The 17,048-nt window shown below is 41.3% G+C and overlaps 1 protein-coding gene across 9 annotated transcripts in view; it reads right to left on the reverse strand.

Moving 5' to 3' along the window:
• Positions 1-17,048, reverse strand: part of LOC125254115 (spectrin beta chain, non-erythrocytic 4-like) — a 103,784-nt gene that overhangs the window by 3,114 nt on the left and 83,622 nt on the right. For 3 of the 9 annotated variants that reach the window (XM_048168548.1, XM_048168551.1, XM_048168554.1), the window contains 14 exons: positions 15,358-15,636; positions 14,719-14,849; positions 14,241-14,445; positions 13,915-14,160; positions 11,322-11,456; positions 10,952-11,196; positions 8,613-8,799; positions 8,085-8,169; positions 7,805-8,001; positions 5,188-5,981; positions 2,867-2,927; positions 2,531-2,790; positions 1,479-1,649; positions 1,341-1,383 (listed from right to left, as the gene is read on the reverse strand). In XM_048168548.1, the coding sequence (XP_048024505.1) occupies positions 1,341-1,383; positions 1,479-1,649; positions 2,531-2,790; positions 2,867-2,927; positions 5,188-5,981; positions 7,805-8,001; positions 8,085-8,169; positions 8,613-8,799; positions 10,952-11,196; positions 11,322-11,456; positions 13,915-14,160; positions 14,241-14,445; positions 14,719-14,849; positions 15,358-15,636 (3,039 nt within the window). The other 6 variants (XM_048168555.1, XM_048168550.1, XM_048168549.1 and 3 more) reach the window with 6 other exon arrangements.

The following is a 17,048-nucleotide window of genomic DNA, read 5'->3' on the forward strand; positions in this document are numbered from 1 at the left end:
AGATGTCATTCACAAAGTCCCTCAACCCTTGTGTTTTTCTTTATTAAATATTTTGTTGAATTTGATTACTGCTTTCAATAAGTAAGTAGTCCCTCCAACTGAAAGCAGCTTAACTTCCAGCTGGTCCAAGCTTGTCACTCAGGCCCTGTTTCCACCTGGCATTAAGGTTTTGGTCGACGGGATCACAAGTGGACGATGCTAAATACAAGTGTAAACAAAGCTTGTCCACTTTCAACCATTTCCAGAGGTAGTCGAAAATGCATTCGACTGGATTGATGGTTGAACAGCCACAAAAGACCACCTACTGATTTAATGCGTAAATATTATGGGAAGTGCGCTGGCCAGACAGAATTTAAACTTTGTCGGCTGAAGACCCAAGTTTGAAGACGAAAAATGTACCAATGTTCTCTCACCATTCCTGATTTCTAACATGCACTCTCTGTGTTCGCCGTGGTAAGAGCAGAAACGAAAGCTGCTGCTCTCTGTATGTTTTTTCTTCATCTCCGGTCATGTTCATATGTAAATTGCGTGAGCTTATTTCGTCTATTAGATCGAAAGATCTGAAAAAGTCCATACATTTACCTGCCCATAGACCCTCCCCTTGAAGAAATCAGGACAGAAGTGGTTGAAAGTGGACAAAAGAGGCGGATTAAAACACCAGGTGTAAACGGGTATGTGTTTCCCTCTTCTACTCGTGATCCGATCAACCAAAATGCATCTTAAGCCACGTTTCCACCACAGGAACTTTCCCCAAGAACTAGGGACTTTGGGGTGGTACTCTGAGTGTTTCGACCGCAGGAACCAAATTAAGTTCTGGGTAAAAATTTACCCTTCAGAAAGTCCCTGCTCGAGAGGTAGCACCATTTTTAAAGGTTTGTTGCGGTGTGTGCAGTAAGAGTTGTTTGCTATTTTAATCAACAATGGAGTTTAAAAAATACGACAGATGGACCGACAATGAGGCTCAGGCTTTATTAAGAACTGGAAAGTCATGCACAGTCCTATGTCACCGGACTAATTTTCCTAGTCTTCACGGTACTTTAGTCCGTGATGGAAACAGACAGCAACAGGTCTGGGTGAAAAAAAGTTCTTGGGACAAATTGTTCTGGGTAATTTCGGTAGAAACGCAGCTTTAATAGTAGGTGTAAACAGGGCCATAGTCATTAGCTTTTCCAAGCTGGACTACTGGCTGGTTGGACTGGCTTGGTCCAAAAGTCTACTTTGCAGAAAAGGTCTGCAGATCCCATCTAGTCCTGGTTATGACTAACCACTTAAATACATGATTTTGGCCCCAAAAAAAAACAACAACATGTGAAACCAACTAGGATATTAAAGCAACTCACCTCATCTTTAGCATGGAACAGAAACTCACTTCCATCTTTAGTTCTAAAATTATAAAGCAAAATGAATGTTATGAAAAGTGAACACTACACACGTAGCCAATCTTTTTGGAAAAGCTACTAAAAAAACCAATGAATTACTTAAGCGTGAAGACATTCTTCTTCTTTTTGTAACCATTGTTGATATCACAGGCACAGCGGCTCAGGTTGATAAGCGGCTCGTTGTTGTAAGGTGTGGTGGTGTTCTTCGCGTCCTTATAGAAGCCTAGCTCACCTTTATTCAGCACACAGTACAAGTTCACCCAAGATCTGCTGTAATGTGGGAAAGAAAACAGAAGATTTGGCCATCAGCAACCATCTGATACCATGTGCCCACTAGCTACTCACCTACCGAGTCTGGGATGGCCAGCCCATATGACTGAGCAAGACCAAACTGCTGCAGAGATCATTACAAGACCTTTAGACATAGATAGGCAGACCATGGCTTACCTTTGTAGAGAGGGAGAAGAACAGTCATCGGCAAAGAGAGCACAAAAAAGAAGAGAGATTTTGGTTAATGAGATATATACTATGCTAGCATAAAAATGGCTTCAGTGGACAGGCAAATTATGTGCACATACATGCTACAAAAGAACAGACAGCCATTCTTTTGAGTTCTGTAAACTCCTCAAAGCAATGAATTGTTTTGTGACTTGTGCTGCAGAGGCGGCGTATCCAGTCTTGTACAAAATGGCTGAATAAAGCTGTGAAGGGTGAAGGCTTCATACCTTGCTAGCCATGGCTTCAGAAACCCAGCATCTGTTGGTCTTCTGACACAGCATCATCCACCAACCAGATTTTAGATGTTACCATGCAAGTGGCAAGCAGTGCTAACAGCTAGCTATGTTCTGCCATTGCTGGATATGAAACTTGTAATCAGTAATGACAGCCAAACAGCTGCTCCTCAGTTTCATTTCAGGAAACATTTTAGGCTTGTAAAGCATTCAAGCATATCCCAGTTTGACTTGAATCTTGGTGAATGAAAATAAGAGCTGCCTTGTATTAACAAATGTTAGTGCTCTAAGCATCAGTACACAATGCTAATAACAACATTAGCATAGCTTTGAATAACCAATCATACTGATTGGCATATTTGATTTAGCCATTTCCATGCTAATTCATGCCATGTGCCCATCATTTCTAGAAAACCCCACCTGTTTGAACTCTTCTTCTGGCCATCAATGTCTATTTTGCGGAAGAGGAACCCTTCGTGCTGGGCCGTGTGGGTTGGTGGCAGGGGTACTGGTGGGCTGCTCTGGGCCGGCGCAGACCTCGAGCGTCGCGTTTCGCCAGCTGTTGTCTCCTTGGGTCGTGGTCTTCTTCTCGGTTTGGGTCTGTCGCGAGCCCTCGGCCGGTCGGGTCGAGAAGACTTCTCAGGAAGACCATTGGGTAGACGTGGAATCTCTCCTCGGGCCTGAAATATACAGCAATGTGCATGTGACATAAAATGTAGTTTAAAACAAAAGACAAACACTAGATTGTTCACACACCTGTGCTGCCTCTCTTTCCTGAAGCTGCTCCACAATCTCAGCTAGCGTGGACCTTTTTTCCCTGCCAACAAAAAAAGGGAAATCTGAGACCTGGAAATGCTATTTTGCATAAATAGAGAAAGTGCTGCATCAAAGGGAAGGCATTTACAATCCTTTTACTTCCTTAATGAGACAAGTGAAACAGGATGTTCAACAAGACAATGTATGCCAGGAGGTTTTTATCTATTGTGAATTGATTGGAATCAAGAGAAATACACGGTCAATGAGTTAACACATGATTTAGGTATTTTTTGAACCTCTATTGCTGTGAACTGACTTGGTGACTAGCATGTCCCTTATGGACAGAAAATATATTTCCCTATATATGAATGATCAATATATTACATGATTTAACAGTATATTTGAAAATATTCAGAAAAATATATTGCGTAAATATATTACAATATATTAAATAATGCATAAGGAATTGCCGCTTTTCATATATTGAAAAATATGTGATAATATATTTACTAATATATCATAATGTATGTACTTTTATATTCAGTAATATACTTCATAATATATAGATTTATATGTGATCAGATATGGTACTGCATGCATAATATATTGCAGATATATTTACTCATGCAGTATAAACATAAATATGGTAAAATATATTATGTAACACATTTCTTATATTTTATAATTATTTACATTTTAAATGTTTCATATTTTTAAGTTAGTAAGAGACTATCACTGTGCTATAGCATGCACAGCTGCTACTTTTTAAATAAAGTTAAGACTATTATAGTCTTAACGGTGTTCAGCCAATCATAAACCTAACCACAGGCTCTACTCTTCAGCACAATGTTAACCCCAAAAACTCACACATACCAGAAAACCTTGTAAATTCCAAAATAATACAACTTTAAAAACTAACAGATCTCCCCCTATATCAATATTGAGCAAAACACATGAAATAGCACTTAATTTTAACATTTATTCTCCTTTAACAGTCAGAAGCAAAACATGCTGGGAACTAGAGGTCTGTTAGAAGTCTGAATTGCGTTTGAATGCGTGCTTGCATTTTACTTTCGCTTTCACGATCACGCATACTCTGGGAATAGGGAGCGGCGGTGCTGAGTGTGCATTCTACAAGATCAGACTTTTGTCAGATGCTTAAGCCCGCGGTATACTTCAGCTGTCCGCGTTCGTGCACCGTCCGCATGACGTAATTTTCGTCATGCAGAGGGCTCGCGGCCGGCCGCACACCCTGTCCGCGCGCAGCCCAAATTTCGAGACCGCGCGGACGGTGCGCGTGCAACAGCGCATGCGCAAGCAGGAAAGAAAAGTCCACTAGGTGGCAGTACGCACAGTACTGACCACAATGTGCAGTCGTCGAAGAAGAGTGTGAAAAGAACGATTCAAAAATAAGACGAGTAAACTCAAAAGCATGCCTTCATCGTTTTTGATTCCTGTTCTCTTGGTGTATTTTCTGAACTATGTTGCAATGGTGGCTGCACTATTTTTCTTCTCCGATCCTGCCTGGCGAATGTCCGGTTGTCTGGTAATAGTATAGAAAAAACTGCACTGCGCATGTGTCATCCGTGCGCATCCTTGGTTTAGTATACTTTGAAAGACGCGCAGATGCGGCTGCGCATGTGATGCGTCCGGGCGCGGAAAGTCAAGTATACCCGGGGCTTTAAGACAACTCGACGACTGCACATTGTGGTCAGTACTGTGTGTATTGCCACCTAGTGGACTTTTCTTTCCTGCTTGCGCATGCACTGTTGCACGCGCACCGTCTGCGCGGTCTCGAAATTTGGGCTGATTTACATCAACTACGTCATGCAGACGGTGCACGAACGCGGACGGCTGAAGTATACCCCGGGCTTTAGGCTCTGTCGTGCAACGAATCAGTCATCACGTCACTTACTCTTGTCACGTGAACAGTGAACTCTGCTTCCGGCTGCATTACGTATAGTGCTGCAGCTCGTGTTGGATGAGCTGGATGGAATTGTAGTGACTGTTATCCAACTGAATTAAATGGTTTTTATTTCTATAAAAAGCAAAGCAACAGTGGAGGCATAATGTAAATGTAGCGGTGGCATATTCTATCCTAATTTCACTCTCACACTCCATCACGGCAATATCGCGAGACAGCTTTCCACCTCGACAAGAAATCTTGTCACATTTTGATCTCGTCACATCCCTACCAAGTAGCCTAAATCATTTTCTAATCTGGTTTGATTTGGATAAAAACAGGTAAGATTAACTGATAGTCGGTGCATCCAAGGTGATGCTGAAACGGTTTCTAAGGTGGTTTGTTTGCGGTCACTCACCCACCACCAGAGCGTCTGTCTGACTGCTCCCTGGCCTCATGCTCACTGCTCTCCTGTCTTTCCAGTCGATGTCTGTCCCTACGCCGCACCTCATGACCCTCCTGTTCACTAGATGTCTGTCTCTCCAGCCTCCTCTCTGCCCTCTCAGCTCGTTCCCTCCACACCTCCTGAGGCAGCTCGTCCCTCCTTGCTTGAATCAGTTGCTCTGTAGATAGTTGCCTCTCCAACCGCGACTCCCTCGGTGGGGGATGCTGCTCCACGAGAAGCTCCGAGCGACTGCTCCCGCTCCCTCCCACCACGCTGTTTAGCCGCTCCCTTCCTCCACCCGGCTCCTGAAGCACCACCTCTGCCATCACGTTCTCATGATACCTCTCCCTCTCTCTCTCCAGTAGGGGGTGGACCACCTCATGAATGTGTTCGATCTTCTGATGTGAGGTTTGAGCTTTGAATTCAGCTCGCAATTGGGTGACCTTATGCTCCATAGCAGTGCCCAGTCCTGCAGCCACACCAACAATCCCAGCATTCCTGGCTTCCTGAAGGCGATAAGTAGCAGCTCCATTCATGATGGGAGTGTAGTTGGCCACAGTAGAACCAAGTCTGCGGGCCACAGAAGAGGGAGAGGGCTGAGGGGTGATGCGCTCCAAACGGGCGTCACCCTGCTCATAAATGGTCTGTCTTATGATGGAGGAAGGGCTACTGCGAGCAGGAGAAGAGTCCTGAGGGTCCAAGAAAACTTTCCGCCCCAACAAAGGAGTTGGGGGAAGCTTACTCTGTTCTGCCTTTATCTTCTCTACCTAAACCATTAAACGAGAAAATTTGTTATACGCCCACAATTGCATTCTGTAAAATAATTGTAAAAAAGGACATTATGTTATACATATAATTCATCTAAAATTTTTTTGAGTTTCAGTAGGTAGACTATCGATGCATTTAAACCAGGGATGGGCAAACTCGGTCCTGGAGGGCCACTGTCCTGCAGACTTTTGCTCTAACTCTAATCAAACACGCCTGAAACAGCTAATCAATGTCTTTAAGATTACTAGAAGGCTACAGTCAGGTGAGTTATTATAAGGGTTGGAGCTAAACTCTACAGGACAGTGGCCCTCCAGGACCGAGTTTGCCCATCTCTGGTTTAAACTATGGTCAAATTAATGTTTTGTTAAGGTTTTTGACTTATAAAAATTGTTTAAGTTGAAAGTGACTGCCAACTACTTTTGCCTGACCACCGGAATGTCATGTTAAAAAACAAAATGGCAGTCGCCTCTTCAGTCAAAGGTAGCAAAGAACTTAGAACCCAAGAGGCGACACTTCGATACTTTTTTGCTAACAGCCACTAGATGGCGCTCCAGTAGTGCGGCCGCCATTATGGGGTGAAAATACTAACTGGACCATAGAATCCTTCACATCTTACGCACCCACAATCTGTGAATTTCACTGCCAAATCAGAAGCTCAATAGAACAGTTTTTTAAATTAAGTCACCAGTAAATTGTATGATTCTACAGTAAATGTTGTATTGTCTTATATATGTTTTATCTTACCAGTTGTGGAATCCAACCAATCCTCCATCTGAGGTAATGTAGTTAGCCTACTTTATTGAGAATTTCCATTTTATGCAACTTTACACATTTATTAATAGTAAATTAATAATTAATAAATTTTAGATCATCATGTTTGCAGCGAACAATACATTTCAGACCTAGTTTAGAGTAATAGTAATAATATCTAGGTCTGAATTGAAATAGTCTATATTGTACATTTTAATGGGTCACGCTACAAACATAATGATCTTATAATACATGATGCATTGCTGTGTCCGTTATCGCATAATTCCCACTTTTGGACACTTTTGCTTTAACGGACATTAGACAACACTGCAAAATCAAGCTGTTATATTCATATATTTATTGTCCAACATTCCCAATTTTTATGATGCATGTCCTTAATTTAATTTCATATGTTGGTAATAATTCAGTGTTTATAAGCCTTTTAAAGAATTTTAACCCAAACTGATTGGGTTTCTAGAGAGCAAAGGTTTTGTGGAAAAAGTGGAAGATTTAAACACAAAGTGTGTAAAATAAACTGTAAAAAGGATTTGATGATCACTAGTGGTAGTATTTTATTCAGTGTTGTCGTCATTCAGGTTGGATTTCAACTTTAATGTACGTTTTTTTTAACAAAGCAGCTGATATTGCCATAGAAACTAGTGGACTGCCGACTCGCTTTCACCCCAAAATGGCGGAAGCGCAGGGCCGCTGCTGGGAGCCAATGGAACATTCTATTGACTGTTGCTTCTTGTTAGTGTATATTCTTTGAAGGTAGTTAGGTACACATACTGTTTGATATTGGTAAAGTTTCTGAAGCTGTGTGGATCTATTTTGTTATGAATTTTGGCCAGGGGTGTCCAATCCTGCTCCTGCAGGGCCATTATTTTTTGGAGTTCAGCTCCAATCCTAATCAAAAACACCTGAACGAGCTAATCAAGATCTTCAGGATTACTCAAAACTTCTAGCCAAGTGTGTTTGGCCAGATTGGAGCTAAACTCAGTAAGACATTGGCCCTCCATAAGCAGAATTGGACGCCCCTGCCCCTTGGGTTTAGTTGGCTGGTTGCTGTTACCGTGGTAAGACGACGTAGAGAGCTGAAGCGCTCTTCCCATGTGGCAGCAGCTTTGCGGAAGGCTTCATGTCTGCGAATCAGCTGCTCAACCTCATCCACACTGCCGCCCAGTTCATTACTGCTTATGAAGGGTTCCTGAGCAGTGAGCCAGGCCTCTGCTACCACTGCTTCCTGAGCAAACTGATGCACCTCCAACACTGAGAAGACGCAGAAAGAGAGAGTGAGATGTTGGAAAGCGCATGACATTGATTACATGATGTTTGATCTCTATTTTACTAACTTTGCTGCAACTCTTCCCAATGTCTGTCCCATTTCTCAGTCAGTTCTTGCTGCTTGGCCAAAACCTTCTCCAGCTTTTCTTTGATCTGAAACATTCAACAATTCCATTGTCAGGTACTGACAGAAGACAGCTTGAAATATCATGCAGTCATTCATCATCTCTTAGGCTGGAAACATCCCTTACACAAGTACAAAAACGTAGAAACAAATGGTTGGCCAATGCACTACATACTCAACATGCTTTTTTGAATTGCTGTGGTAACAAAAAGTGCCGTACTCAAGGGGGAATATACTCATTCAGGATGTATTAATAGTCAGGTAGCTACTTGTCAACTTTAAATTTTTAAAAGAGAACTGACTGTAGAAGAAGAGTTTATGTTAATAGACACTTGAAAATGCAGTGGTCTGACATATTTCGGATTGCAATAATGCATGCAATTGAACATGCAAAGACTATGTTTGGGCCTTGCAGTGATTTAAAAGTCACAACAGTTTCTGAACAGGCTGTGCTGGCTGTTTTGTGTGTCACCTCTTCTGATGCAGGGTTACGGGCGGCCAGTAAAGTCTTGCCCATCTCGATACACTGTAGGACACTCTTGTTGCGGGCCTCCACCTCACTCTTGAGGCTCTGGTGATAGTTCATCAGGACCTCCACAGATGACACATCCCTGCAAGCACCAGAGAGCCCATATCCCATTAAAGCTCTGAGGAAAGAGCTGACAGTGAGAGGAGAGAGAGTTACTCGAGCTAGAATACATGGGTCAAGTCTGCCCACAGAAAGAAACAGCAACAGAAGGCCATTTTAACATGATGAAAAGTGGCTCCTGAGGTTTTGCAGTATAAGTTCTTTATTAAGACTTTCAATAAATACAAAACCTAGATAAGCACTATAGCTGTGTTCCAAAACCCAGTGAGCTGCCTACCTAGACAGCATTTTAACAGCAAAAGCTGTTTCAGAAGACAGCAACATTATGCTGCCTTCTAAGATAAGGTCTTTTGGCAAAATACTTTCTAAGGCAACAACGCATGTACCCTTTGCAGAGAAGGCCATCCTAGAATGCATTACAACAAACTAAGTGGTGGAAAGATGGTAGATGAATCAAGAAATTTGTTGAATATAAATATAATTCATTAAATACTGAGAATTATCAATAAAAATGTATTATTGTGTATACTGTGATAGGCAAGGCAAGTTTATTTATATAGCACATTTCATACACAATGGTTATTCAAAATGCTTTAGATAGAAAAGGAGTTAAAATAATAATAAAATAACGCAACATATACATAAGAAATAAAAATATCATGCATGGGAAATAAAAATAGCAATCGTATTTAAGTAAAGGCTGGCTGAATCAATCTCTAACGGCCTGAATCACTAAGTTTGGGGCGCCCCTGCCTGAATGTAAGAGTCAAAGAGCTTTGGTTCGTGAGACACACTAGTAGCAACTATATAGATAGTTAGCAACTTGCAATGTCAGACTCTATTGGAATCAATTTTTATTTTTTTTTTTTTTTTTTTTTTAAAGTGAAGTGCTCCGGGCATTTTACATGAAAAGTGCCACTTGAAAAGCATATCAAATTCTCTTTGGTTAGGTTGTAGCCTAAGAAGGTAGTTGCCTATGTAGGCAGTAGGGTTGCAAAGGGGCAGAACATTTCTGGAAACTTTCCATGGGAAGTTAAGCTAGGGAATTTTGGAAATACTCCAAGTTTGAAACTTTACGGGAATTAAACAAAATTAATTGGAAATTTAAGGGTAATTTATGCAAACTGTATCAGATACAAACATAAATATAAACATATTGTTTGGTCTTAAGCAGACATGCAAGCAAATTAATACAAATTTAATGACATTTGACTTTGATTTATTTGTGAGTAGAACTTTAATCGATTCTTTCATTGAACAACAGAAAAGCATGAATGTTTTGCAAATGTACACAGCCTTTCCTTCTACATTGGCTGAGGTGAAATGCATCCACACATCAGATGGCTCACGTGGCATTGTTCTGTAGAATAAGATTAAAAAAAAGCTTATAAAAAACACTAATGCAATGCACAGATATATAAATCGTTAGCTAAACAATTGGAAAATTCTGGAATGGTAAAAATATTTTACAATTGATGCTGGACAAATTAATAGAAATAGGCTAGATGAATAGATGAAGACTCCTCAATCAGTATGCTAAAACTATAAAAATATATTTACCCTAGTAATATCATCAAAACTTACATGACTGGATGTAGTCCTTGGGCTCAATTGCAGTAGTGTGGCTTCAATAGTCCTGCTGTAGTGTGCAGGATTCTAGAAATTATCTGATCATGTGATGAAGGAATGCACAGTGCATGCAGGGGGTGTGGCCTCAATAGCCCTGCAGTAAGTATGTAGTATGCATGTGATTGAGGAATGAGCAGGGTAGAAATTTAACTGAATTTGCATTAAATCTGGTTGTTTTAACAAAGATTATACTGTAAGATTTTGCAAATTTACAGTTTTTTCACATTGATTCCCGTTAATTCCCACAGAAAGTTTCCAACTTTGAAAATTCACGGAATTTTGCAACCCTAGTAGGCAGCAAAGCATCTCACTAAATTTTGTAACAGATCTATTGTGTTCTTAACAGAAATCCTAAACAGAGCTCTTAATAGATACTATCACACTTAATGGTAAAATGTGTAAATACTCTTGTGGTTCATGCACTTACCAACTTATCACTTATTTGTGCTCGTGGTATGATACCTATAGTACCCTCCAGCGGCCACAGAGGCTGCTCTCCAGCTGACCTGACGCAAACCTTCATGCATTATAAAGTTAAAGCACCTTATTGATTTCCTATAAGCAGAGAGCAGATGTCCCAGCATGTGTCTTACCTTGGTTTCTCCCCAGTTCCTATCTGACAGATGATGCTGTCCATCCACATCAGCTGATCACGCACCATCCCAAAGAAACGTAACTTGTCAGTCGCTGTGGTGATCTGCATTCGGCAGTCCTCACAGGATATGAGCAGCTCTTTCCATGCCTGCATCACTTCGTGCTCCTGCATGGCGATGGCTTCTGCTTTCTCGCCTGCGTAAACTGTTCGTAGCTGGGCTGCACTCTCCTGTAACTGTCTTACCTGAGGAAAACAACTCTTTTTGTAAAAATGGTGCCACTGTCATGAACCTTACTGTAGAGATCTATCCACAAACTTTAAATATAAAACTATTTGTAATTTGTATTCCTTGTGTTGCATTAGTTCACCTGTGCAACAAGTAGCTGAATATCATGTTCAAAAGTCTGCATGAGTCTCTGTAGAGTGCTGGTGTTTGAAGTGCCTCCTTGACAGGCGCGGACCTCAGGTAACCTCCGCTGCTTATCCTCAATCTGTGCAAACACCTGAAACACATACACACACAGACTTGTGTTATTCCACACATGCAGACACATTGTGTACAGCACATATACCTGCTCTTAATTATCCTGTACACACAGTAAACACAATAACACACACAAACTGAGCCCCAACACCTGCAGAAGAAGGGCAAACATACCTCAGCATTATCCCACAAATGTCACTGTGATAAATTAAAATATATACACAAAAAGCACCCCAGGACATCAAGGAGAACTAGGACTGTTACTCAACCAGTAATATAAAGTACACTGCCCATGCACATGCTTGCTCCTGCAAAAGTTGGCTCCACAATAGCTGTTTCCATCCAACTATTGCGAATGTTGGGTTATCGCATAAAAAAAAAAAAAATGTTATGTGCTCAATTCAGGCGGATATTTTCTTATTGGATAAAAATGTTTTCTTTATTTTACAAAGGCACAACATTTTCTTGTTATTGTGAGTTTACACAAATAAAACCCTTTACAGTTTTAAATGATGTATTACTCTTATCTGTATGACCAAAAATTATTTTTAAGTTGATTTAAAGGCACACTATGTAGATTTTCGCCGCTAGAGGTCGCCTATTCAAAACAAAGGCGTAGCTTGATGACGCTGAGTTTGTGCGTGGATTTATGGGAAATGTCTTCACCTCACAGCCGGTGGAAACAAATCAGGACAGGACTCGGGCAGAAATCATGTATAAGAAATCATGGATGAGATTATTAATGTTATTGTAGTATGGAACAGAGCAGGGCCGAGTGCTGTGGGAGCGAAACACTTTGTTAGCCACTTGACAAAATATTGTTTTTCTCTGTTCCATTATCTAATGAAACACATAATATATTAAAGCATCTTTGGTGTTTCCATGGTTTCTACAAGATAAAACCAAGGGTAAAGCAGGTATGACGTCACTGATAGGCAACGAATGGTCCGCGTCCTGGTTAAAATTGCTTATTTCTCTGGATTTAAACATTCTTGGAAACATCTGGGATAATGTAAGTACACAAGTCAACAAAATAAATAACACTGTTCTAGTAGTTTTTGGATATTTTAATCCAAAAATCTTACATATTGTGCCTTTAAGTTGATTTTTAAAAAAACAATTTAAGCATTTTAAGTTGTTTCCGCTGGTATTCCGCCCCAATGCTGTGGCAAAAAAAAGTGGAGCAATATCAGAAAGGAGCTTCTCAGAGAAAAATTGCGAAGAGTTTGAAGTTATCATCATCTACAGTGCATAATATCATCCAAAGATTCAGAGAATCTGGAACAATCTCTGTGCGTAAAGGTCAAGGCCGGAAAACCATACTGGATGCCCGTGATCTTCGGGCCCTTAGACAGCACTGCATCACATACAGGAATGCTACTGTAATGGAAATCACAACATGGGCTCAGGAATACTTTGTCGGTGAACACAATCCACCGTGCCATTCGCCGTGGCCGGCTAAAACTCTATAGGTCAAAAAAGAAGCCATATCTAAACATGATCCAGAAGCGCAGGCATTTTCTCTGGGCCAAGGCTCATTTAAAATGGACTGTGGCAAAGTGGAAAACTGTTCTGTGGTCAGATGAATCAAAATTTGAAGTTCTTTTTGGAAAACTGGGACGCCATGTCATCCGGACTAAAGAGGACAAGGACAACCCAAGTTGTTATCAGCGCTCAGTTCAGAAGCCTGCATCTCTGATGGTATGGGGTTGCATGAGTGCGTGTGGCATGGGCAGCTTACACATCTGGAAAGGCACCATCAATGCTGAAAGGTATATCCAAATTCTAGAGCAACATATGCTCCCATCCAGACGTCGTCTCTTTCAGGGAAGACCTTGCATTTTCCAACATGACAATGCCAGACCACATACTGCATCAATTACAACATCATGGCTGTGTAGAAGAAGGATCCGGGTACTGAAATGGCCAGCCTGCAGTCCAGATCTTTCACCCATAGAAAACATTTGGCGCATCATAAAGACGAAGATGCGACAAAGAAGACCTAAGACAGTTGAGCAACTAGAAGCCTGTATTAGACAAGAATGGGACGACATTCCTATTCCTAAACTTGAGCAACTTGTCTCCTCAGTCCCCAGACGTTTGCAGACTGTTATAAAAAAAAGAAGGGATGCCACACAGTGGTAAACATGGCCTTGTCCCAACTTTTTTGAGATGTGTTGATGCCATGAAATTTAAAATCAACTACTTTTCCCTTAAAATGATACATTTTCTCAGTTTAAACATTTGATATGTCATCTATGTTGTATTCTGAATAAAATATTGAAATTTGAATCTTCCACATCATTGCATTCTGTTTTTATTCACAGTTTGCACAGCGTCCCAACTTTTTTGGAATCGGGTTTGTAGTTGACTAACGATTAGTCCTAGTTAAGTATGAGAAATAATCATAGTAATGATGTCCTTTGCAAACAACTAATTATAGATGCTTGAATTAATCAGTCTGGATTTCTACATACCTCTCGGCAGTCTGAGAAGAACTTGTGTAACTGGTGTGAAGCAGCGAGCATCTGTCCCCGTGTCTCCATCAGCTCTAGCAGATCCGCCCAGGCCTCGTTCACTCCATCCTTCCATTCAGCAATGGTGGCTGCATCCGCGTGGCCGTAATCTATGAGCTCATCAACCATCTGGTTGACAGCTGTGACCCTCTCCTGCCCCAGGCTCCCTGTCTCCGCTGCAAACTCTGTAAATTTCTCCTGCAGAATCTGAGGATCATGACAGGACAGAAGTGTTAAGAAACAGAAGAGCTACTTTTGATCACCTGGTGCAACGGTGTAAAACTGACCGTGACGTGCTCAAAGTCCTGTCCGAGTTCAGTGGAGCTGGCGATGACCTCCCTCTCTGCTATCCACTGCTCCAGTTCATCCACTTCCCTGTTGAGCTGAAAGAGCCAGTACTGCTGCTCCAGACGAGACTTCCTCTCCTCCACCAGGTCCTTCAGAGACACGTACAGCCTGTCGATCTGAGACTGACGCTTACTGATCTGCTCACTGAGGCACAAGCATACACACACATACTTGGATTTCATTCAAAGGAAAAAAAATCAGTGAAATCTGTTACTCTTGATAGGTTTTATCACTGGAATACAAATAATGTTTGATGGTAATGACATCTGTGATTACTCAAAAGTAAAAATCTAAAAGAGTGTTGTGTGTTTGTAAGTTTGATTCAGTCAGCAGTACATAGAAATACAGTTCTCTTTATAATGGCAGTCAAGGGATCTGTGCTTCTCTTTGACTGTAAGGCGACTGCTGAACATTTACCAGTCGGGATGTCCGAGCTCCAGCAGCTGTCTACACTGCTGAGAGAGCAGTCCGATGGTCTCAGCATAGTCCTCTATGGTCTGCTCCAGCGCCAGCTGTTTCTTCAGCAACTGCAGAGTGCTGGCTTCATCCTTAACAGAGAGAGGACACAGCTCAGATACATTCATCTTGCTCCTGTGTCATCATCTATAACATCACAGCAGCCCAGAAAACTACCTACTGCAGGTGTACATGCCAGATACTAAAGGTTCCTGAAAAACTGCACAGGTCTTAACAATAAGGATTTTTCTTTCTGCTCGCCCAGTGGGAACAGTAGTTCAAATTTTGTACTTATCCTATACACCAATCAGTCATAACATTATGAGCATTGACAGGTGAAGTGAATAACACTGATTATCTCTTCATCACGACAGCTGTTAGTGGGTGGGATATATATATAACATTTTGTCCTCAAAGTTGATGTGTTAGAAGCAGGAAAAATGGGCAAGTGTAAGAATTTGAGCGAGTCTGACAAAGGGCAATTTTTTTTATTATTTATTTATTTGATATGATTTAATTTGAACAATATTTTAAGAATTATAGAAACATCATCCTAGTGTGGCTGTCTGGAGTCTCTCAGCCCCACATGACCTCTCCTACCTTTCCCGTCTCCTCGTTCATCATGTGCAGTTCCTGCTCGCTGAGCCAGGCCTCCACCTCTCCCACATCAAAGTAGTACTGCTGAGCCTGGTACATGGCATCCAGCATGAGCTGCCGGCGCTCAGTCTCGGCCCACAGCACCTCCCACAGATGATGGAGCTGCTCCATGCCATCCCTGATGCTGTCTGCCTCTGGACTGCGGATGGACGCGATCACCCCTGCACGCTCCAGAACATCCTCCACACGCGCACGGTGACCATGAAGCTCTTTCTGCAGACTCTGAGAGGAGATGACCATAAGAAACAGATTCAGTGAAATCCACATTGCTATATTTTTCTGTCGAGTGCTCAGAGGCAAAAATATCATGGGATGTTGGTGTCCCTTAATGCCAATTCACACCACACAAACACCAACAAATAAGTTAAACCATTGGATTTAGTATTTTATGGAAAGTAACTGTCATGTTCACACTCTCCCAACATACACCGACAAACGATGTTCAGTTGGGTGAAAACAAACCTGACCAAAGCCAACAGACGCTGACAGGGGTAACACACTGATCTGACAAAACCCAACAAACGTGTTTGTTGGCATTTGTCTGTGCGGTGTGAATTGGCCTTAATAACAGGCGTTTTGACCATCCTTGGTCAGCCAGTTTGACTCGAGAGATTATGCTGTTTGACTAAAGGCTGGAATACACTACACATCAGAACAGACTTTAAAACATACACTTGCCAACTTCGTAAATGGTACAAAGAAAAACTGGGCATCATAACACTAAACCACTGAGTACCACACACTACCAGACAACAAAGGCCACCTGGTATTAAAGGTGCCGTAGAACGTGTTTTCAAAAGATGTAATATAAGTCTAAGGTGTCCCCTGAATGTGTCTGTGAAGTTTCAGCTCAAAATACCCCATAGATTTTTTTTAATTCATTTTTTTAACTGCCTATTTTGGGGCGTCATTAAATTTGCGCCGATTCAGGCTGCGGCCCCTTTAAATCCCGTGCTCCCTGCCCCCCCGAGCTCTCGACTATAAAACAGTGCATAAACAAAGTTCACACAGCTAATATAACCCTCAAATGGATCTTTACAAAGTGTTCGTCATGCAACATGTCTAATCGCGTAAGTATGGTATTTAATTGGATGTTTACATTTGATTCTGAATGAGTTTGATAGTGCTCCGTGGCTAAAGCTAACATTACACACTGATGGAGAGATTTATAAAGATTGAAGCTGTGTTTATGAATTATAATCATTAATTATTATCATTAAAAATGAAAATAACGAAAGTCTTGTCTCCGTGAATACAGTAATAAACGATGGTAACTTTAACCACATTTAACAGTAAATTAGCAACATGCTAACGAAACATTTAGAAAGACAATTTACAAATATCACTAAAAATATCATGTTATCATGGATCATGTCTGTTATTATTGGTCCATCTGCCACTTTTCGCTATTGTTCTTGCTTGCTTACCTAGTCTGTTGATTCAGCTGTGCACATCCAGACGTTAATACTGGCTGCCCTTGTGTAATGCCTTGATCATGGGCTGGCATATGCAAATATTGGGGGTGTACATATTAATGATCCCGACTGTTGCGTAACAGTCGGTGTTATGTTGAGATTCGCCTGTTCTTCGGAGGTCTTTTAAACAAATGAGATTTACATAAGAAGGAGGAAGCA

This window comes from Megalobrama amblycephala, linkage group LG19 (genome assembly GCF_018812025.1).
Source record: "Megalobrama amblycephala isolate DHTTF-2021 linkage group LG19, ASM1881202v1, whole genome shotgun sequence".
Lineage (NCBI taxonomy): Eukaryota > Metazoa > Chordata > Actinopteri > Cypriniformes > Xenocyprididae > Megalobrama > Megalobrama amblycephala.